Genomic DNA, 23,344 nt, shown 5'->3' with positions numbered 1-23,344 from the left:
TCCTTGAGCCCGACTCAGCTGACATGGGCCAGCTGCAGGTGTTTTATTGCAGTTTAGACATACCCACTGTGTATCTTTGATGAAACTCTAGGCTGGAGGGGATCCTATTTCTTTAAGGAAAGCCTCTGTTCTTTCTCCTTTTTAGAGGTGGGTTATCCAGTAAATGTCTTGCTTCAGCACTTGAGTAGTAACTCTGCTGTTGGGGCCACTTTCCTAGCATGATTAGGCTCTGCTGCAAACCGGGACTGGCTTGTCATCAAGATAAAGGCTGTAAAGCTTTTTTGCTGGAACATCAAAATAACAAAGTTTAGCTCCTGGTGTATCTGCACTCTCCAGTTGCTTGCTTCATGCCATCAGTTCAATTAACAATCACCAGTCAGGAGAACGACTGCCATCAGATATTGGCTTGGTGCAAATACACCTTTGAAATCCTGGCCCCAGTTACATCAGTGGCAGAATTCTCACTGACTTCAGTGGGGCCAGGATTTCATCTGTTACATTTGACCACTGGGTTTAGTGTTTGATCATTTTGATTGTACTGATTGAGGGTCTGATCCTGCCAACAGTTGATACCAGTCGTAGTGCTTATTGACTTGAGAAGTCGTATTGATGGCAGTGAGTTAGTCAGGGTAGTAAGCATCATGCTCAGGAGTGTTTGCACAATGATGCCCTTAGTCTGGTTAGTAAGGTTTAAGTAAGTACATTTGACCTGTTTATTCTATTTAAGTACCTCTGTTTCTGTTCTCATAGTGTTCTCTGTTCTTTTCTTTAACAAAAAAACCTATTCTATATATTAAAAAAAACAAAAACAAAACCTACCAAACAAATAAAGGGTGAGCTCCCCGTACTGGCCCTGTAGCTGCAGTTAGCTAAAAAGTATGACTTCAGATTACATTAAAGGAAGAGGAAACAAGAGTTGTCACAGATTCTCTTGCACTGGAAACACATGAATATATATTTATATTTTTAAGTAGAAAAGTAATAGAGAAAAATGCATTCAGACTTCCAAGAGGCTATTTAAACCATGGAAACAACACCAACATCTGTACGGTAATTACTGTATAATGTCTTTCATATGAGATATATTGACCAGTGTTACATATCCTGATTGTTTCATCACAATACCATCTATTATAATGCTAAAGTACAAACACTGCTTCTTGAGAACCAGATTCTAGTCCCTCTACTCACCTGGAGCAGTCGTTTATTCTGCATGTGATCCCATTGAAGTCCTGGGCATGACCTTTTAAGTTGCCTTTAAAGATACATAGGTACCTAAAGATGCAGGTAGGTGCCTAGGCCTTGATCCTCAAAGGTGTTTAGGAGTAAGGTGCTTAGGCACTTTGAGAAATTCAGCTCCAAATCCGTTAGCTGGGAGAAGTAAGAGACAACTCTCCCTGTGGATCAGCCACGGAATGGGAGGTGTAGATTACATCGATGGAAGAGTAGGTTACAGATGTATGCAGTGACTGATTTAAAATCAGTGTCTGTGACTGATGCCCTTATACTCGAGATCAGGACTGAGCCATGTGAGTGCAAGAACGGCAATAGGGCACCAAAGAAAAACTAAAAATCTGGGGTGAACCCTTTCAGACTAGCATTTGCTGTGCCACTTACATGGTAGGTTTGACTCAGCAAATCCTTGCTCTTAGAGTGCTTCTTACTCACAGGAGCAGTCCTTTCGACTTCAATGGAACTAATTACTTGAGTAAGTCTTTGAGGGATTGGGACCTTAGCTAGTAAGTAACACTCTAGCTATTTAATGAAGAAGGAAGTTAGTGCCTCTTCAAACTATTTTAAGGCTCAACTAAATTTTTGCTTAATATAGCCGGAAGCCATATATGAGCCTAATACACCATTAAATATCCAAGGCTAGATAAGTGAATAGCTACTGCTCCTAGGATATGTGTCAGGAACCAGCTAAATCCAATTAAGTAACTGGATTTGATTTCCTATAGTATTAAAACTGCTTAATTGCCCATGAAAATTACATGACTCTGGATGGTTACATTTCCTTCTTAGAGCATTTGCAGGAAATTGCTTTGTGATTGTGTTTACTTTCCTTCAAAACAATTGACCATTCAGTAGGGTTTGAAGAGCACTGCACCTTTGCTCTACAGAACTGTCGGACACACAAAATCATCCAGAATCAAAAGAGACCTGTGGCCTCCACGGTAAACTAGTTTAAAGACACTTACCCTGGTGTAAATCAGGAATAAATCCCTGAAGTCAACACAGTTGCACCAGATCAGAGTCAGGCTCACAATTTTAGCCTCAATTTTTAATGTCCTTGTTTTTGAGAGTATTATTTTGCTCCAATTCCCCTCATTTTGAGGCCACATCCTCAGATGGTACAGATTGCACAGCTCCTTTACGTTACTGAAGTTAACGGAGCTGCACAAATCTACATCAGCTGAAGATCCGGCCCATAATCAATAAGACTGTATTGATCCCCATGCAGAGGCATAAAATTACGTCGTTAGACTCTAATTAATGCTGGTCATGTCAAACAGCGCTTTGGGCTTTAGCACAAAGCTTACGCAGTGCCCTTTTTTACACTTGTTCTGGATGAAAGATTAGACTTTTCCCATAGAATCATTAACACAAAACCAACATGCTGTATGCCTTTATGAAATTACAAATGAATAAGAATAAAATAGTGTATTATAATTAGGAACACACAATCTTATAGGTATCGTGGTAACAGCTACAATTAAAATGAACCTTCAGCAATGGAAGGGAGCCTCTCAATTACGTACAGATCAGAAGCTACAATAAAAATATATACATAGATTGAGTGCTGGTGTGTGGGGAAGTAATGGCTGGGGGGGTAGGATGTATGCTACAGGCTGTGGGGTAGATGGGAATGCTGGGTGGTGGTGTGGGGATTGCTGGGTGGGATGTGTGGATGGTTGCTTCTGTGGAGAGGGGTGCCAAGTAGGGGTTGCTGTGGTGAGGATTGTAGAGTGGAAAGTACTAGCTGCAAGGAAGTTTATCTCCCTGCTGCACTGAGTTTCTCCCTCTGAGGAGAGGGGGAGAGAACAAACTTGGCCAGATGTGTAGTCACATTGCTCAGTGCACTGCTAGAAGGCACTCGGATACTGCAGGACCTACATAGACTGGGATAGAATAGATTTCACTTTGGCTTTGTGATGCATACATATGAAAGAATGTAGAGGACAGATTCTGATCTCTGTTAGACTCGTGACGATCCCAAGTAATTCCATTGATGTCACTGGCCTAACAGAGATCAAAATCGGGTCCTCTGTCTCAGAATTGATTTGATGCCTCCATTTCTTGATAACTGCAGGTAAGTAAATAACTTCCTTAAACTAATGCTCCAAATCTCGATGGGCACTGTTTTTGTGGGTGCATTTTTACCTCTCCATGCAGCCTTGCACCTCCCCACCACATTTTCCCCTTCAGTGGCTTGAGGGGCTGTATGCTGGGGATAACAGTTCCCTACCATGTAGAGGTATTGGGAGGACAAACCCATTAAAGATTATGAGGTGCTGGGCTATTGTAATGGGGATCTGTAGTGGGGTTTTACCCCACAAAGGCCCTGAATGGGCTAATGTGGGCCTCAGAAGCCAATTAATGTACTAGGCTGCACCTGGAGGGGGAGCCAAGCTTAACTGATCATGAAGCCCAGCTGGTTAGTATAAAGAGCAGGCTCGTTAATATAAAGAGAGGAAATTTGTAGCAGAAAGGAGTTGATCACATTCTTAAATTAGAAACTGAAATACAGGAAAGTATGAGGCACAAAGGTTTCATGATAGCTGCCTTCCTAGATATTGTTAGGGTGTATAATATGCTATGGAAGGAAGGCTTGTTACGGGATAACAAGAAAAGAAATGGTCGACAAAGCAGCTAAAAAGACTGTAAGAAATGGAAAGATTGACATAGAAATACCCTTGAGTAAACAGGAAGTTAAAATCCCAGTACAGAAAAATGTAAGTGGAATAGCAACAAAATTGGATTAGTGAAAAAAGAAGATGATGATTTTTTGAATTGTACCCTTGAGCTGAGGATAATGCTGTACTTCAGAACCTGGATAGGAAAAATGAAATTATTTTGTTCAGAGAACAAATTGGCCATTGTGGCTTAAACAATACATTTTTTTAAATAGACAGACACAAAGATGGCCTATGTGTCCTCTGTAAGGTGGAAGAAACAACTGATCACCCTGTGTGGGTCTGTGACGGCTTCGATAATGAAAGGGAAAAGCTTCCTAAGGAATTCAAATGTCTTAAGATATCAAAAGTTACATTACGTTATTAGTGGAAATGGGGTAGTATTAGAAAGGAGTTGTTACGTTACCTGAAGGACACAGCAGAGTGAGAGAATATAAACGGCTAAGTATTTAGGAATTACAGCTGGTGGCGACTAGAGACTATTCAGTCAAGTCTGCTTTGCCATGAAAGAAAGAAGCTGTGGGGTGAGAGGCTGCAGTCACTCTGTGGGAATAGGGAGGGTTTGAGGAGGAAGCTCATGGGGAGATTATGCCCTGGGATCATAGCCTGAGTAGAGAAGGAAACTAATGGTTACTGAGAGTAGAACAGCCTTTATTGCTAAGCCCTGACAGAAGGGCAGGTTCTAGACTTCCAGGAGGGGAGCGAGCCCTGGGAGATGTTTAGTTAAGGAATGAAGCATGGGGAACTTGAGGCCTGAAAGGGCAAGCCTGAGGAGGCAGAGGTTAGGTTAAATTTACTCATTACATTTGGAATTTTGTTAGGGGATTCCAGGCAAGGGCCCTCAGAGTCGTGGCTCTGCAAGAAGGGTTAACCTGCAGAGGTGGTGTGGAGAGAAGGCCTGAGAAAGGTAGGGTAGGAAGAAGCCCGGGGAGGTGGCAGCAAGGAGTTGTATGGAGTAGACCCTCGCTGCTAGTTATAGGGTTCCTGGGCTGGAACCAGGGGTTGTGGGAGGGTATGGGTACCCCCCTACCAGCCTCCAGAGAAGGTGTCATGAAACCCCCCGATATAAGGGGATGAGGTCAGTGGAAGTCATTGGATAAGGAGGTGCAAGGAGTAGAAGGCCAAGAGTTAGGCCCAGAGACTTGATATAAGGACACTGGATTTTTATTTGTGAGACTCCATTACCCAGGAAGGAGCGGGCTTATGTCATGCATTGATCTTTAGCAGAAGGTCCTTTTGTAGAATGTATCGCGGAGTTGATGGCTCTGGAGTACCCAAGGATTTGCAACAATCCATGGCTAAAATCCTTCCTTTCTGCCCCATATTGCACTACATGTTCCAATACAATAAGTCTCACTTGCTAAAAATGATGTCCAAAAATGAATATAATTGAAGGTTTCCAACCCCAGCCAAGGAAGGGGAAAAAAGAATCACTGGCAGCTAGTAGGAAATGTTTTATTGCCCATGCTTGGAAAAACAAAATAATAGTCTAAATCAACATCAGTTTGTCTTTCTTTCCATAGATCTTGACATGGTAAGGCCTTGTTATACAATTAGGTATCCAAATGAAATGGCTCCAATCAGCCGTATAAGTGGCTTTCAGTGGTGCTGCTTTCTGGAAAATGAAATTATAGAAATAATGAAATGTCTTAATGTAGGAGAATCTTAAAGTTGCTGGGAGATGTTCCTTAGCTCTCTTGCCATGGTTTTTTAAGGACAGATTTTAGCCTCGAGTATGCATTGCTGCACAGCTTGAAAAACTGGCAATGGCACATCTGCAAGGATGGACAAGAGGGTATTTTTTCTCAAGATAGGGTACCAGTGACAATAAGTCCCAGGCATGCCAGATCAAAACGCAGCATTGTAAAAATCCCCATCAGAATCTATAATGTTTTCCCTAATCTGTAAGGAGATACGCCAGAATAAACCTTGATTTTTTCATTATATCCTGTGTGGATGGTGATATTTCAATTTAGCACGCTGGCATTTTCTAGGCTGCCAGCCAAAATGGATTCTTGCGGTAGGAAGACACAGGTAAACGTGTCTGCAGAGCCATGTGTTAATTCAGTCATCCATTTGTAATGTGCCCTTCATGTAAACCTCCCAGGGTACCTGTAAAATTCAAATTAGCACTAAAATAAAATAAGTAAAAGACGTGATTTTCATGCATAAGCATTCATCATAAAGAGAACAATACTGAATACAACAGCTAATCGGTTTCCATGTAAACATGTCAGGGACTTTCCTCTCTGAAAAGAAAGGACCTGATACAAGGCCCTTAGAAGCTAACAGACATCCACTAACTAAGGGTATGTCTACATGTCTAAATACGTGCCTCCCAACCCAGGCACACAGGCGCTCACTAGCTGCACGTGAGCTAGCGTGCTAAAAGTAGCAGTGTGGACTTGGCTACATGGGCTAGTCACCCCCAGGGTCCAAATTCAGGTGCCTAATATGAGCCGCTGTCCCAGCCGCAACAGCCACACTGCTCTTTTTAGCACACTAGCTGGAGCAGAGTGAGCCCAAGTCTGTCTGGGAAGCATGCTCCCTGCTGCAGTGCACACATACCCTCATGGGTACGGGCCTAGAGAGGGGGAAGCAGTGATCAGCTCTTTAAACACATGGCTTGGAATTCTATTCAGAGATGATAAAGGGTCCAGTAGTAGCTGATCTTCCAAAGTGACTGTGCATAGAAAGAATGCTATGTTGGGAAGAAAATCTGGTTTGCACTGGGAGGTGATCAGAGTGGTGAACCGCTAACAGAGATTTTGTTACTGAAATATGTGTCTTACCAGGAAGCAAACCAAAGCCCGTTAATGAGAACCTTTCCATGTATTCGCAAAAAGAAAAGGAGTACTTGTGGCACCTTAGAGACTAACAAATTTATTAGAGCATAAGCTTTCGTGAGCTACAGCTCACTTCATCGGATGCATGAAATGCACCAAATGCATCTGATGAAGTGAGCTGTAGCTCACGAAAGCTTATGCTCTAATAAATTTGTTAGTCTCTAAGGTGCCACAAGTACTCCTTTTCTTTTTGCGAATACAGACTAACACGGCTGCTACTCTGAAACCTGTTTCCATGTATTGATTGGACTTTGGATCAGGCCCCAGATGGCTGCAGTGTTGTGTTTAAGCAATCACGTAGGGGAAATCCCCTCTCAGCGGCAGCATTTCCTGACCCTCTATCTTTTTTTTTTATTGCCAGTGCAGTGTAGCGTGCAATTTCTTCCCAGCATGATGAGCAACACTAATGTTGCTGTGCCAGCCTGTGTGACAATGGAACTGTGTTACCACAGGCAATGCTGACTGCTGGATATGTAGACTCCCACTATCCAGTGATGTTCAGGTGGACAAAGTGTCATCTTTGCAGAAGGAGACTGTGTTTTATATGGGGCCAAATCCTCATCCCATTGAAGCCAGTGGGCATTTTGCCATGGACTCCCATGGGACCAAGATTTGGCTCATTTTGCATTTTTTTAAAATATATGATGCTAGGTGATGCCTAATTCTGCTTCCATTGAAGTCAGTATCAAATGCCACATGGGTTTCATTGGGTTCTGGATTGGGCAAGCGGGACACAAGAGTCCCAGTCTGGAAAGGCCCCTCCACCTACCATTAATACAGTGACCAGGGCAGCCCCCAGGGAGGTTAGGTGCAGAGTGGGGCAATTAATTTTTCCATATTTTTGTCCTGGTGTGGCATCATCATCCTGAGTTTAAATGGGTTTGGCCATGCCATGGCATCCCCGGTATAGAGTCACCTGCTGGAAAAACCTAAAAGTGTGATGAAAGCCAAAATGCAAAGAGGGAAAAGATGTTCTTGTGGGTAAAACACAGGATCGGGGCCCAGAGGACCTGGGTTCTGTCCTCAGCGCTGTCATAGACTAACTTTTAAGGTTCATTTCAGAGAGGCCTAAGGGAGTCAGATACCAAACTCCCCTTAATTTGGGCACCTAATTCCCTGAGGCACCACTGAAATCACCAGCCTTCGTGCCTCAGTTTCCCCCTCAGAGAAATGGGAGGTAAAAATATTGACCTTGCCTCACAGGAATGTTGTGAGGTTTTAATTAATGTTTTGGATCATTTATAGGCCTTTGGCTGGAAATGCTGTGCTATCAGCCCAGTGCTGTGGTTGTTACTAATGCAGGAGGGAAATGTGGGTTGAAATTATGACTGGCGATATTGTTGAGGGGAAGTTTTACAGCTGTGTAAACACATCTCCTCCATTACCCCTGCCTGCATGCATTACTGAATGGTGCTTGGTTTCTGCAGATAACTCACTCTAATGAATATGTGTCCAGTGTCTCACACAGAGAGCTTGGCAGAGCAAGCAGTTCGTTTGTGCTTTAATGACTCCCATGACACATGTGGGCAGTAGACAGCTCTGTGACTAATAAGCTTTTGTTATTAATGGCAAAAGGTGCAAATAGACAATTAAATTATCCTCTGTAACAGGACTATGGAGAAACCTCCACAAAGCACAGACCAGCACATGTTATGGTCACAGCCATTGGGAACAAAGGGATATTGATGAGTGATGATCCAAGACAGAGCAATCTACGGAGGGAAATTTCCTCATGGGGCAAACAAAGTTTATCTTTACATACATCATACAAGAAACTGCTTTTTGGAGTGCTGGTGCCACGGGAATTGCATGAGCAAGGCAATCTCAGGGGTGAAAACGTGGGATCATATTCCTTGGTGTTAATGAAGATTTTTAATAAATTGTAAATGTTCCCAAGCAATACACCAAAAGGACAGGCTCCAATTGTAGACAAGTGGTATTTTAGCTATGTCTGTATATGTGTAATGTGACTTAGATGGCTAAAATGAGAGGTGAAAATACATGTTAAGATAGGAATAAGGTAGAGCTAATAAAGTCAGTGATGGTCCTACAGTCCACATAAGATAAGCATTTTGCAGGTGGTTCTGCTCTGGAAGTGACTCTGTGAAATACCTTTGACCTTCTTTGTACTGAGAAAATGAGGGGTGTTTCGCAAATGTGTCGATAAACGTGTTTTTAAACACCACTAAGGACCTGTTGTGGACAAAGAAAGGATTGTTTAAAAACATGTTGGCTAGTCCTGGCCAGTCCTAGGGATTCTGCTCCCATTGGTCAATATCTAGGGTTGACCATGACTGGCTAATACAACACCACTGAATTTGTCTACACTAGGTGCAAAGTGGTGTTTAACAACATGTTAATTAGCATATATTAGCTAACACTGGTATTAGCCACAGGTGCAAATCCCTACCATACACTTGGTGCATGTAAGCTCCATGGTGCACCATTGCAACTCATGGTTTACCCAGTGCATTGCATATACAGTAGGGATTTGTAACAGTTTAGTGACAAAGATGGCTATGACCCCAATGTAAACAAAGTCTAAGGGTATGACTTCACTGCAGAGTTAACTCGAGTAATCAGCACCTGAGTTAGCCTCAGCTCAGGGTGTGAGTGACCACACTGCAAAGCCACCCTCGAGATACTGTGTCCTCTTTGGTGCTGCACTCACCTGTGTGTGCTGCTAGGACTTTGGGAGGCATATCCCACAGGTCTCTGGCAATGTCGATTTTCATTTTGAATTGATTCGGAATTTCCTCTGGGAAAACCCACATTTTTGGTTGAAAAATTTCAAGAGATGATTTTTCTTTCAAAATTTTACACAGCGGAAAGTGTTGGTTTTCCGGCCTCCTCTGCTGGTATGCAGTGTTGTGGCCACATATCTTCCCTTCCTTATGCACAGCCACATATTCACCTGGAGGTTGGCCATGCCTAGAACTAGAACTTCAATTAGCGTGGCTGTCAATACGTATTTTTATGCCACCTTTTTAGTTCCCTCTGATTTGCTGAGTATCATGTTCATTATTGCCAAAACCCCTTTCTTCTGTTAAGCACTTTCCTTCATTGCAGCTGTGACTTAGTTCCAGAGATTCTTGGCAATGCCTGAAGTTCAATTCCTTATTGGGGCCTTGCTTCCAGAGTTCATTGAGCTATGCTGCGTCTTCTTTAATTATCTTGAATTTCTTCTTTTCCTGTGCAGCAATCAAGCTAGAATTTCACTTTTTATTTTAAAAATACCAGTTGTCCTCCCTTTCTCCTGATCATCTCTTATGGCAGAGGAGAAATCAGGTTACCTGTTGTCCATGTGGTGCTCTTTGGATCATAATTTACTTGACAGCTGCTTTATCTGCCCTGTGTCACTCTCATCATATGCCAGCGTGCGGGGAGATATTGATCCCACGTATTAGATCCCTTACAGTTTGGTGGTATTCTCCTGCTCTTTCTGAGTGCGCCTTTCCTTTGTTAAGGGATTCTATCTCCATCAGCAGAGGGTGTCTTCTTCCTGTAATTCTCCCCTAAAGCTATTATTCCTTCCTTTTGACAATAGGAGTGAATAATCTGCTGGCAACATAATTCCGTGTGAATTACTATTCGTGACATTCTTCTTCTGGCTCACCTGCCTTGTGGGTGAATAGCAACGTGTTATGTCACAGCCAAACGTACCACATTAGTGATGAGGTAGAAAGAGAAATACCATTGGATAATTGGAGCCTCCCAGTAAAATACCATATAAAATGTGTCAACACATTTTAGGCAGCACGTCTGTAACGAGCTGGTTAAAATAACCTTGGCTGTTATTACCTCTTTCTACAACTCAATACACAGAGAACAATCAATGGTATTTAATGGGGACTGAGGAATTTGGCAGCTCCAAAGGTTTTCTATATTTGTCTTGGGCTCTCAGATGAGAGAGCTTAAAAGAAATGCAGACATTGATTTTCCAGCCACTAACATGCTTATTAACAACAGAGCAAATGCAGCAGTAGTTGTGAATGTGAAGTAAGCAAGTAGGCATTTGCTCACATAGGACCATGTGCTTCCTATTGTGAGACGTATTTTAATAAGATGTTGGAGTTTTCTGCAGAAAGCTCTGTGTAACATCCAGTTACCCCAGCAAAAAATCCATTTCTACATTGTATGATGCCATGCCAGGAGAATCACAGACCATAGCCAGGCAAAAAGTTCGTAATGGAACCAGGTAAATTCAGGTTTCAGAGTAGCAGCCGTGTTAGTCTGTATTCACAAAAAGAAAAGGAGTACTTGTGGCACCTTAGAGACTAACAAATTTATTTGAGCATAAGTTTTCGTGAGCTACAGCTCGCTTCATCAGACTCCCTTGTTCTGACCACTAGGCTACTTCGCCTTTTCTAACTTACTTCAGTGTAAATCAGGAGTGATTCTGGTGACATCAGTGGAGTTACTCTAGTGTCAAACAGGCATAAAGTCAGATTCAGACCTGTGAAGTACTGAACTGTATCCAGAGTTTGACTATAGGGATTTGGGGTTTGGTCCATCTCTTTTTCCCTTCGTGCTTAATGGAGCTAGATTGACTGGACCAAGCCACATTTTGGTTTGGGACTGAAGCAATCCACACTTGGGCAAGCCCCATTGCACAGCAGTGCAGGGCATCTATTTTGGGGTTACCATCCTTCAACTTGCCAAAAAGAGGTCACTGCTGGGGGGGAGGGGGAACTCAAGGGAGGTACAGTTGGGGGGTGCTGGAGGGGTGTGTGTATGGGGAGGGGGTGCCTGGGAGGTGCTGGAGGTCCTCACTCTTGAGGTGGGGGGCAGCATCACTCCCTGTCAAGGTGGCAGGGTGGCTGAGGCAGGCCCAAGACCTAGTGCCAGCCATCCGTCAGCGCCTCCCTGCCTCTCCCCCTCCCCAGGACTGGGATCTGGTGGCTGCAGCGGAGGGACTAATCGGGATGCAGAGCCAGCTGCACTGGAACAAATCCCCTCTATGGACAGGCCCTCAGTCTCCCCTCTGTCTGAGGCTAGCACATGCCTGTGTGAATACTGTAGTAGGACAGACACAGAAGGAGCTGAATGTTTGCTTTTGCTTCTGTTGTCAGGCTGTGAAGAGTTACTGAAGGATGTGCTGGCTGTCGAAAACCCTGGGTGTCGGCACTATGAGCCGCAGTATGTGGATTACTACTACCAGGTAAGAGATTCACTGATTTTGACTCAGGCTAGTGGACTGAGAGAGCTTTCCGGATGATTATAGAAGGATCACAGTAAGTCCTCTCACTTTACACTTGGCCTGTTGCCTTTTCCTTTACAGAATAAAAACAAGAAGAATTTCATCTTTGACACTGCTTTAGCTATACCTGAGGATTAGTGATTCAGATCCAGTGTAGCCCTCAGTTTTGTGGAGTGCAGCCTCATCTAGCGCTGTGCTCATCCGTAATCAGTTTCTAATGTCAGTGCTCCCTTGCCCACTAGAGGGTGCCCATAAACCAGCTGGCACACCCTGAGTGCAGCAAGTGACTTATGGAAAGGAGCTAGTAGCGAAAAATCTGTGCTATGCAAGCGCTGCTGAACTACAGACGTATAAGGGAGGAATGGATCTGGGTATAAAAGCTGGTCCACATGCAGACTTGCACCTAAATAACTGACTCGGTTACAGGTAACTGAGTTCGTTAAAGCAGCTGAATTCTTTGTGCACACAGGCCCTCAGTAGAGTTCATTTCACCAGGAACTACTGGTGCTACCCCAGGATTTGTCAGCTGCTGGGAAGCAACTGCCTTCAGTGCTGTTATCGGTGGACCATCATCTGTTTGCCAATGGGGCCAGACCCCCCCTAAATATACCGATCTCTATAGGATCATACAGGTCCTGAGAATCCTTAGCTCTATAGAACCCCTGTAATTTCTAGTGCGTGTCAAAAATGCTCCGGGCAGGGGGCGGCCCATGGTCCCGCCGCCACCACTCTGAGCAGGGGGCAGCCGGAAGCCCCACCACCACTCTTCCGGGCAGGGGGCAGCTGCGGAAGTTACGGAGGAATCCGTGACCTCCGTGAAAGACTCGCAACCTTAGGCTTGGGGTATATTGGTAAGAAACAAGCAAATGTTTTGTGCACTGGAGGTCTGTATGGTATAATTGCTGAAATCACCCTGATTACCTTTGTTACCCAAGAGAACAATATTATTTTCCGATGGCAGAGATGAGACCTGTTGCTGTTAGGGTTGCCAACCCTCCTGGAGTCGCCAGGAATTAAAAGACATAATCTTTAATTAAAGATTAATATGTGATGAAGCCTCCAGGAATGCATCCAACCAAAATTGGCAACCCTAGTTGCTGTGCCTATGAAGCATCTGTTAAATGATCTTGTCTGTTCCAGCAAGGGTGTGTTCTGCCAGCATTTTGAAGAGCAGGTCAGTTCCCCTTACTGGAGGGGCCACTTACAGTCAGAAGATAGGAACGGAACTGTCTTTGAAGCACTCTCTAGCGATGTTAGAGGTGATGCTGGAAGGGAATCCTCTTTCAGAATGAGGCTCTATCTACATAAAGACAAGTGCAACGCCAACCCGCTGCATCAAACGATCGGTGTAGCAGCAGAATCCAATTTAGCAGTGGATGAACTTCCAATGTTTGGAAGTTCTGGTTAAATATGCTGTCCCCCATCCCAGCTGCCCCCAAAATATATCTACTTATTCAAACCTGAGCTGGAAGGGTTCTAAATATCCATGGGTGTATTCCAGTGGTCATACCAATACTGTCAGGTTTCAGAGTAGCAGCCGTGTTAGTCTGTATTCACAAAAAGAAAAGGAGTACTTGTGGCACCTTAGAGATAACAAGATAACAATAACAAATTTATTAGAGCATAAGCTTTTGTGAGCTTACCAATAATGTGCTTACCCCTTCATCTATACACACCATCTCTGAGGAGTCAGAGGGTAATTCATTCTCCAAGTCCTGCTAATCTTGGTGTCTCTGCTCAAATGGCCACAGTAGAGGTCAGAGATGATGGCTGTTGTTTGGGATCTAACTACGTGCCAATTGGGTACAGGTCTGAGACCAGCACCTCATTTCACACAGGCTGCCAAAAAGTCATTGGATGGTAATGACCATCATTACCTCCTAAGGTGGAGCGCAATTCAAACCACTGGCATAAATGTTCTGTATCACTTTATCAATCCCTTGAGCTTTCCAGGCCCATGGTCCCCAAGTTTAATAATTTCACTGCTTTGTGGATAATCTCACATGGATCAATGCAACCTCCCCAAATATCCTGCAACTGGAGCTTTTATTTTTTCCTCATATGTTTTATTTCATTTTTAATCTTTCTAATACAATATCACAGTGAATTCCCCAAAATACTATAGACCAACACAGTATTGGCATCATAAATCATGCACGAAGGAGAATATTTGCCAGTATATTCTAGATCCTTTGTCTGGATACTGAAAATGGAGCAAGCAAACCAACACCAGGATAGGAGGAAGAGTCAGAGCTATATTAAAATAAACACAACAGTGCAACTGTTCCTTCTGCCCATCTGAAATGTACATCAAATGCATTGAAGGGAATTTATGTTGTCTTTCCGATAAATTGTATAACCAAAGTCTTCACCACTCATGGTTGTTAACCATTTGTATGTTACTTCTTGTGGAAGTTGAGGTGTTAATCTAGGTGTCCACCTTGAGTTGCTACATTCTGCCAAAAATTCCCTTTTGCCCTTTAAGTTACAGTATTCTGGTACAGTCTTCTCCCTCATTTCCTCTCCTAAAGCCTGTTTTACGGTCAACCCCAGGAGAGGGGAAACTGAGGCCAGTGACAGGCCTGAAGTCAGACCAGGAAAGTCCCTGCTACACTATCCAGAAGTACTTTAAAAAGTGCCCACAAGGTGAGTTCTCTCCTGCTGCCTCTGCATCCTCCTTCCAGTTCATGCAGCTTTGTCCCACAACATATTGCTCTGCGTTGGAGCTGAAGACTCATAAAAAGTCTGTAGCACACTAAGGGCACGGCCACCCTGCTTTACGAAGCAGTAACTTGGAACCTTCCTCCAAATACATTACTTGACCTTCAGCCCCAGAATTTGTCTGCACTGGAGTTGGATCATCGCCTCCTATACGCGTGTCAGGGCTTTGATCACTTAGTGGCGACCCTGGTGAATTTAGGATCCCGCAGTTCACCGCCGTTGCAGGTCCACCTGGTGGTAGCCCCACAGGATGCTGTAGGTACACAATGCTCAAGCGTATTTCCCTTGGTGGTGTCTAACCAGGCTGGTCTCATCCTCACCTGGGTTTTGGAGAGAAGTCTCCCACCAGCGTGGTGTTACCAGTTCAGCTCCACCAGTGGTATCAACCGTGGCAGTGCTTGTGTAGACAGGAGACAGGCATTTTTGCCATTTTGTCCTCGAAGCTTACTCTGAGCAAGGTTAGGCAACAGTGAAAAAATGCCAGAGCCCTGTGTACACTACAGTTTCTGCTATTTCCAGCACTGGTGGAGTGCAATAGTGCTGAATTATGAGCCATAATTTACAAGTGTCGATGCAACCTGGGGTGCAAGTGTGTGAAAGCAACAATACCTTTGAGGGGAAAAATAGGCTGTAAAAGAGTGGGGACTGATTGCATTCTGGGATGAACTCTTGGGCCTGATTCAATGTTGGCCTGTCCTTGTGTGCTTCAGAACAGCCAGCCTGAGCCAGACCTATGATCCGTCTAGTCCAGTTTCCTGTCTCTGACACTAGTCAACACCTGATGCTTCAGCAGAAGGTGCAGAGAAATTCTTAGTAGGCTGGCATAGGATGATCTGCCCCCCTGAGGAGTATCATCCTAACCCTGATACTTAGTGGTTGGCTGAAACCCTGAAGTATGAGGTTTTGTATCCCTTCTAAAACTCTCTTCTTTATATTTTTCTTTTTTTAGTATTTATCATTATAACTCTAGATATGTTTGTTCTCCATATAAATAGCGCATCCCTCTTTGCCACTTACCAAGTTCTTGGCCTCAAGGACATCCTGCGGCAATGCGTTTCACAGTCTAATTAAGCATTGTATGAAAACGTTCTTTGTTTTGTCAGTTTTGAAGTTGCCGCTTTTCAATTTCATTGACTATCCCCTTGCTCTTGTGTTATGAGACATGGATAATAGAAGACCCTGATTTACCTTCTCTGTAGCGTGCATTATTTTGTACACTTCTACAATGTCCCCTCTAATTCCTCTCATCTCTAAAGAAAACATTCCCAGTCTTTTCAATTGTTCTTCATACGTGAGTTTTACAGGCCCCTAATCATTCTCATTACCCTTCTCTGAACCCCATCTAATTCTGCAATATTCTTGTGAAACGGGGTGACTAGTACTTGGAGAGTTAGGATTGGAGGGGGTTGACAGCCCTAGCAAGGGTTAGGGTTCAGGATGGTTGGTTTCCCTAGGTTAGGGCTGGGGCTGGAATGGAGTAAGGTTAGGGAGAACCCTAAGTTGTTTACACTAAAGGCCTGTAGATTGATGGGTTAGAGTTTTAGTCGCATAGGGAACACCAAAACTAAGTTCGAGGTTGGAGCTAGTACAGGGTGCTGGGGTTAGGTTAGGGTTGGAGCCATTAAACGTACCAGATAAGGGTTGCAGTCACTTAGGGTTGCAGCAGGCTGGAGTTAGAGCCTGAAGGTGGCTCTGGTCTACAATTAGCATTACGGCTGGTAAGTGGCCTTGGGCTAGCGTTAGGCCTGAAACCAGTAGACTCATAGAATATCAGGGTTGGAAGGGACCTCAGGAGGTCATCTAGTCCAACCCCCTGCTCAAAGCAGGACCAATCCCCAACTAAATCATCGCAGCCAGGGCTTTGTTAAGCCTGACCTTAAAAACTTCAAAGGAAGGAGATTCCACCACCCTCCTAGTGAAAAAGTTTTTCCTAATATCCAACCTAAACCTCCCCCACTGCAACTTGAAACCATTATTCCTCGTTCTGTCCCTCAGCTCCTCATTACCCTTATTAAAAACTGAGGCAAAGTATTCATTTAGGTGTTGGGCCATGCCTAGATTATCTTTAATCTTCACCCCATCTTCAGTCTCTAGGAGTCTCACTTCTTCTTTCCTTGTTTTCTTTTTATTTATATCAGTATAGAACATTTTATTGTTGGTTTTAATCTCCTTTGGAAGGTCCAATTCTGCTTGGCTTTGGCAGTTCTCACTTTTTCCTTACACTTTGACTTCCAAGTGGTAGCTTTCCTTCCTGATCCATCCCATCATCCACTCCTTGTAGGCTTTCTGCTTTCTCTTAATCACTTGTTTAAAATGCTTGATCATCAAATTTGGTTTGCAACCCTTCCTTATGAATGTTTTGCTCTTGCTTGGGAGGCAGGCCTTAGCTAGCTTCTGCAAGTCTCCTCCACATTCAGATCCTTGCGTTCTTCTATCCTGTTCACTTCCCTAAGTGATTTCCTTAATTTATTAAAGTTTGCCCCTAGTTGCAGATCTATTTTTGTCTATCCTTCAATTTAGTTTAAATTGAATTAGCTCATGCCCTTTAGGACTAGTTCTTCTGTGAAGTCCTCATTACTCACTAATACCAAATCTAAAATGGCATCACCTCTTGTTGATTCAATGACTATTTGGTGAAGAAATCTGTCAGTTTTCTCATCCAGGAATATCTGCACCCTACCATTATTAATAGCATTGTCCTCCAATCTATACCTGGGAAATTAAAGTCTCCCATAATCACACAATTCCCAGAAGCATTTAGGTGGCTGAAGACAGGTGGCCCTGGGCTACGGGAGGGGTTGGTAAAGGGCCCTTTGCTAGAGTTAGAATTGGAGCCCCAGGAGGTTCGTAGAGGTGCAGCACAGAATCTCACCCTGGGAGTCTTTCCACTGCCTTCTGCAGGTTTGGGATCAGTTCCCATATGGACAGAGAAGGAGAGCATAGTGTGTTTCCCTCCCAGTTAGTAATCTGCATTGCTTCTGCCAAGAGCCTATTTCCAAGGTTCCCTTGAATTTGTTTTCTACAGCAGAAATCAATACTTCCCAGGCAGACTGTGATGAGATTGTTTTCTTCCATTTAATGAGCTGTCAAGGTTGGTTGATTTGCAAGGATTTTCGTTATGTAGGAATTTTCCCTTGGTGGGTTCATATAACAGCCCAAAGCAGCATCTGCGCAGGGCCCTGAAGAATGAGAGGACGTTGCAGGGCTCAGGGGCTTGCAGAGCAAAGCCGAGTACATGCTTAGTCATAGCACTTCTGAGGTTTACCTAAACCATAGACACCCCCTACATTGTTGGGCCCAAATCCTCCGCTTGGTTGCCATCACCTGATGCTGGGCCACAAAGGCTTCGTCCACCCAACTTTCCCTGGAGAGATGAACGCGAGGGCCACCCCCTTTGCGGTGCTGCACAAACCACCTCTGCTGTTTTGTGAAGATTGACCCCACCTCCATCTTCCCTTGTGCAGTGGAACTGTCCTGAGTCATCTGCCCAGGGGCCCCCAATGACTGCGGACATGGGGGCAGGATTTGAGCCGTAATGTTGGTTAGAGTAGGACAGAGTTGTTGGGACTTATTTGTATTATTGTTTCTTTATGCTGAATAAGAATAATGGTTCGTTTCCTATGTGGGCAGCGCAAGAGTGAGGATGTCCTTACCTCTTCATTTCCTTGCTTCTCAAGCTCCTTGGTTTTGTAACTGATGAGATTGGTGGCGACCTTACCTGGTATCCTGAGCCAGATTCCTTGTCTTGAGATAGATGCTGGGTAGACGCTATGAAAGGACAACTCAGAAATGAAAAGCAGGGGGCTTCCTCAGACCTGTACCACTGCCATGGGGACATCTGAAGGCAAGCGAAGTGCTCTTTAAGCATTGCATTCTCAGCCTTGGGACTGCCGGAGTGCTGCTGTGACATACTCCATTCAAAGCACTGCTGAAAAGGGATTTCTCAGCCTTCTAGAAGACCACAGTCTTGATACTCAGGCTCAGCTGCAAAATGTAACATTCCTGCAACCTTAGCGGCTGGAAGAGGCCTGGGAAGAAAGTTACCTTTGCTGCTAACACGGGTAGCAACTGGGAAGTCTTCTTGGAGCTCAAGTGGAAAAGATGCTGTACTCAGATCCTTGATTCAGACCTCAGTGTGGACAGATTGCACCTGGATTGGGAAAAAATGCACTCACCAGGTTCAAAATTGGCTGCTTTTTGTAATGCTGTTATGGAAACTTTGCTGGCAGTACTGGGAGGGCCCAGAGTGTTTCCCAAGCACCTATCACATAGACAGTGGGCTAGATTCACCTTCAGCAGAATCCAAGCACCTGCCTGCCCCTCCCCGCCCCATGACGGAAAGTCTGTGTCAGAAAAGGACATCGTGGCACAAGCTGCTCACCACCCCCAATCTGTCAGAGGACTCAGCTGGCAGATCCTTGTCCAGTGGGGCAGAAAAAGAGAGACTAATTTGAAGTGCTTTTGGAACTGAACTTTGTAAGTGCAATTTTGAAAATGTTCACTAGATATCAGCATAAGACTGAAGAAAGGTGAGTGAGCACCTCTGCTTCCTCCACTCTTGTAATGACACCCAGCCGCTGCTATTGGGGCTTTCAGTGCCCCAAAGAAGAGAAGAGAAAACAAGTTACTTTTGATGTGCACAGGGATCCAGTCCTATCAGCAACAGCAAGAGTTTCATGCCCAGTTCCCTATGAAAATGTACTGGCTCCTGACAGGTGGCCTGGTTCCTTACTGAATGCAAAATCTTGGTGACGCCCGCAATTATACAGGTACCTCTCGCTCCCTCAATTGAGAGTTGCCCATCTAATTTTCTTTGTACCCTCCTATCTGCATCCCACGTCTAACTCTCAGGGGTGCAGTTAGGGGAAGGAGCAAGAGGCAGGATGCATGAGCTCTGCAGCTGCATTGAGGGGGAACAGAAACAGGATAGTAAGAAGCTGGGGCATGAGACATGTTCCCTTTATTCCACCCAGAGAGTTGCACTTATGCTAACCCTGGTGTTCAGCTTGCTTCTTTGTTGTGATGCTGACTCAGGGGTTTAAAGGCCTGGTCTTGGGGGAGGAAGGAGGAAAAATAATACCCTGGCATCACAAGTTCCCTTCTCAAACGCTACCAGGGTCTTGCCTTGCCCTCTCCTCCCAAGTGCCCAATCTGCTCAGCTTCAGCGCAAAGGTGGCCGTGTGAGAGGAGTTGGAGGCAGCGCTGAGAAGGGGGTTGGCACATGCAGGAGATTGAGAGATGCACCGAACCAGCGATGTGCACAGGTTGAGATAGACAGGGAGGAAGAAACTGCTGCGCATCCAGCCTTTAATCCCAGCCATTCGGGTGCAATTCATGTGACCTGATATTTAAAATCCCCAGATATCAATGGTTTTATTGCGGTTCATTTGACACCTTCTAAAATGGTCCCTTTTCCCATTAACAGTGATGGCGTTTCAGGGTTTGCCTGAGGAACTGGGCCATCGTTTGAGTGAAAACAGAACAAAAAATGTTAAAACTTTAGAACTTTTAAAAATATGTATTAATTGTGAAATTTTAAACATAGCATCTTTCAATGTGCAAACGATCATTTCACAGGACTTTTTCACCAGGAAAAAACACTGTAGTCATGAAATCGCCTTGACTGAGAGGATGGGCAACATTTCATGCACACACAAAAATGTCCTCCGGTAGTAGACCCAGTCCTGTTTTCTATGTCTCACTTGTTAGCCATTAACATTTGATTGTCATAAGGACAGAACCACTGAAGTCTCTGTGTAAGGGAAGAGGAGGAGTTCAGAGACCAGTGTTTGGTGTTGGTACTTGTCCTGGTGTTTGAGATTTGGGGTAGGTTATGTTGTGGCTAACATAACACAAGAGGGTTCTTTTGACTAAATACAATCTGGCAATATCTGATTCTGGGACGGTGCACTGTCTGCAGTGGAGTTCTGGTGGATTACAACTAGCTGTTGTACTCCACCCTAAGAGCTTGGTCCCATTGACTTCAGTGAGCTTTGGGTCAGGCCCTGAAAGAGTGAGTTATTCCCATGGAGATACAGTGGTTCCTTGTTGTTACCTTTTGTAGATTAAGCTTTTACAAGGAAGAGAGAGGAAGGGCGGTCCAGTGCTCAGAGCACTAACCTAGACTGGAAAGTGCAGGGTTCAGTTCCCTACTTCATCATATACTTCCTGCAGGACCTTGGGCAAGTCACTTAGCCTCTCTGTGCCTTAGTTCCACATCTGTAAAATGGAGATAATAACACAGTCCTGCCTCACAGGGATGTTGAGAATAAATACATTAGATGGTGTGGCGCTCAGATCCGATGGTGATAGGGGTCATGAAAGTACCTAAGAAAATTAAATGCATATAAGGAAACAGAGCTTTTTATATATGGTGGAGTAAGGTACTCTGGGCCTGATTCTCACGTACGCTAAGACCCCATTACATTTACATTGACACCCACTTAAAAGTCCATTTACACTGCCAGAGAGATGTAGAGCGCATAAGAACAGCCAGATTGGGTCAGACCAGCGGTCCATCTAGCCTAGTATCCTGTCTTCTGGCAGTGGTCAATGCCAGATGCTTCAGAGAGAATGAACAGAACAGGCAATCATCAAGTGATCCATTCCCTGTCACCCAGTCCCAGCATCTGGCAATCAAAAGCTTTGCCATCTTGGCTAATAGTCATCGATGGACCAATCCTCCAGGAACTTTTCTAATTCTTTTTGAACCCAGTTATACTCTTGGACCTTACAACATCCCCTGGCAATGAGTTCCACTGGTTGAGTGTGTCTTAGTGTAACTAAGGTCTTAGTGTAACTGAGAATTCAGGTCTACATATTTTTAACCCAGGAGGAAAACAGGAAGTCAGTAGGTATTGATTTTTGGTACACCACTCCATTCAAAAATAATAAAGACCCTCTCTCCTCAAAAGAAAAGGAGTACTTGTGGCACCTTAGAGACTAACAAATTTATTTGAGCATAAGCTTTCGTGAGCTTATGTTGCTCACGAAAGCTTATGCTCAAATAAATTGGTTAGTCTTTAAGGTGCCACAAGTACTCCTTTTCTTTTTGCAGATACAGACTAACATGGCTGCTACTCTGAAATCTCTCCTCCAAGCAGCTCCAGGGCTTTCAGGTAAAACTATGCCCTTGATACAATGGATGTGAATTAGGAGTGCATTAGCTTAATTGAAGTTGGTACAGTGGTATGAACATCTGAAGCACTAGAAGTGCTAAGTGTTGTTATTAGCTAAAATCTGCCTTTAAGAGCAGAATGTAAACACTTAGAGAATGTAAATGCTCTGAGAGTTTGCTAGAAATTAGGTTATCAACCCTTCAGTTTCTTTCCCAGTGTTTGTGTGGCTGTGGGTTCAGAACCTGCTGTTCTTACTCATTTCTCTCAGAGCAGTGAGAAATGTCTTGAGTAAGCACTGCAGAATTTGGCCATGGTGAGCATCCACTAGGGTCTCAAAGTCATAGGTCCTCTTTTCATAGGTGGACATTTGAAAAGGGGAGAGCCCACTGCTAAAAATGCAATAAGAGAGCTGTGGTTTAGCTTTTGTTTTGTAGAAACTCATTGACCAAGTTTTTCAACTCTAAACAAGGGGTGACGTGGATCCATTTTATCAGACCCACCCAAAGTTTTTGGGGGAGAGGTGTTGAGATGCAAGGCTTGGGCTTTGTCAGATCTTTGCAATAAGAAAATGAAAGTTTTTGATTTTTGCAAAACATTGCCAGTCATGTTTGGGTTTTGCAAAAACAGAGGGGGCTTGGATCCAGCTTCCATATTATCCAGGTAACCAACATTCCTAGCAGGAGGAGGAGTTGGATAAAAGGTTCTATGTCTTGTTACCACTGACATCAGGCATTGGTGCAAGCATCTGAAAAGCTTCTTGAGAAGAGACAGAAGACTTAATATGAAAATAAGCAAGCAGTTGTCTTCTCATCCAGCATCAATACACAAATACTGTATGTGAACTTCTCCTTTCTTGGGGAAATGCAAGATATGGCAGCAATACCGTTTCTATTTTAAATACTATTAAATGGGGCAGTGCAGTGGGCTCTCCTTGTTTTGTTATTTACAGGGCTGGATTTGGAGTGTTGGCCATGTCCTGGCTGCTCTAGACTGTAAATACAATAGTCAATCCGCCTCTTAACAAGGTACCGGCTGATTGTTGTGTGTCAAAAGAATGAGCCGCCTTTTCAGTCCAGAGTATAATCACCAGCTTGCCAAGTGACTAATTATACGGTACGAACAGTAGAAAAATTGTTGAAACATGACAAATAAATTGTGTATGCCTCTGGGATGGAGCTTGGCATACCAGTTGATTTGCGCCTTGGAAAATATTTTCAGTAGCAATTAGAGGTTCCCCACTGATTTCTAAAGCTGGAAATGGCTGCCGGATGGGTATTTGCTGACACCCAGCTCAAGAGAGAGAGGGACCCTACGTGCTGGAAAGAGATTAGGGTCTGGATGGGATTTTTTTTCAGTGGTCCGTAGGAGGAACAAATGTAGCACTTTGAGACACAGCTGGAATGAGAAGAGTGTGGGTGTCCATTTGCACAGACTGGGCTGCCTTTCTCTATTTATTGAAAATAAATGGGGGAAACTGGGAAAGAGTTGGACTCACTCTTCAGGCCTCCCATGTATCCAATATGTCCTTCTGTTTTTATTATCCTC

General features: G+C 44.1%; 1 protein-coding gene across 2 annotated transcripts in view; it reads left to right on the top strand.

Annotated features, from left to right (window-relative positions):
* The window catches only part of RAB11FIP4 (RAB11 family interacting protein 4), a 220,178-nt gene that overhangs the window by 86,500 nt on the left and 110,334 nt on the right, over window positions 1–23,344 (top strand). For both annotated transcript variants that reach the window (XM_038371523.2, XM_043496388.1), the window contains one exon: window positions 11,833–11,921. In XM_038371523.2, coding sequence (XP_038227451.1) covers window positions 11,833–11,921 — 89 coding nt within the window. The remainder of the gene's footprint in view (window positions 1–11,832; window positions 11,922–23,344) is intronic.

This window comes from Dermochelys coriacea, chromosome 14 (assembly GCF_009764565.3).
Source record: "Dermochelys coriacea isolate rDerCor1 chromosome 14, rDerCor1.pri.v4, whole genome shotgun sequence".
Lineage (NCBI taxonomy): Eukaryota > Metazoa > Chordata > Testudines > Dermochelyidae > Dermochelys > Dermochelys coriacea.
The sequence above is the reverse complement of the archived record's forward strand: the minus strand, read 5'-3'. Positions and strand labels throughout refer to the sequence as shown.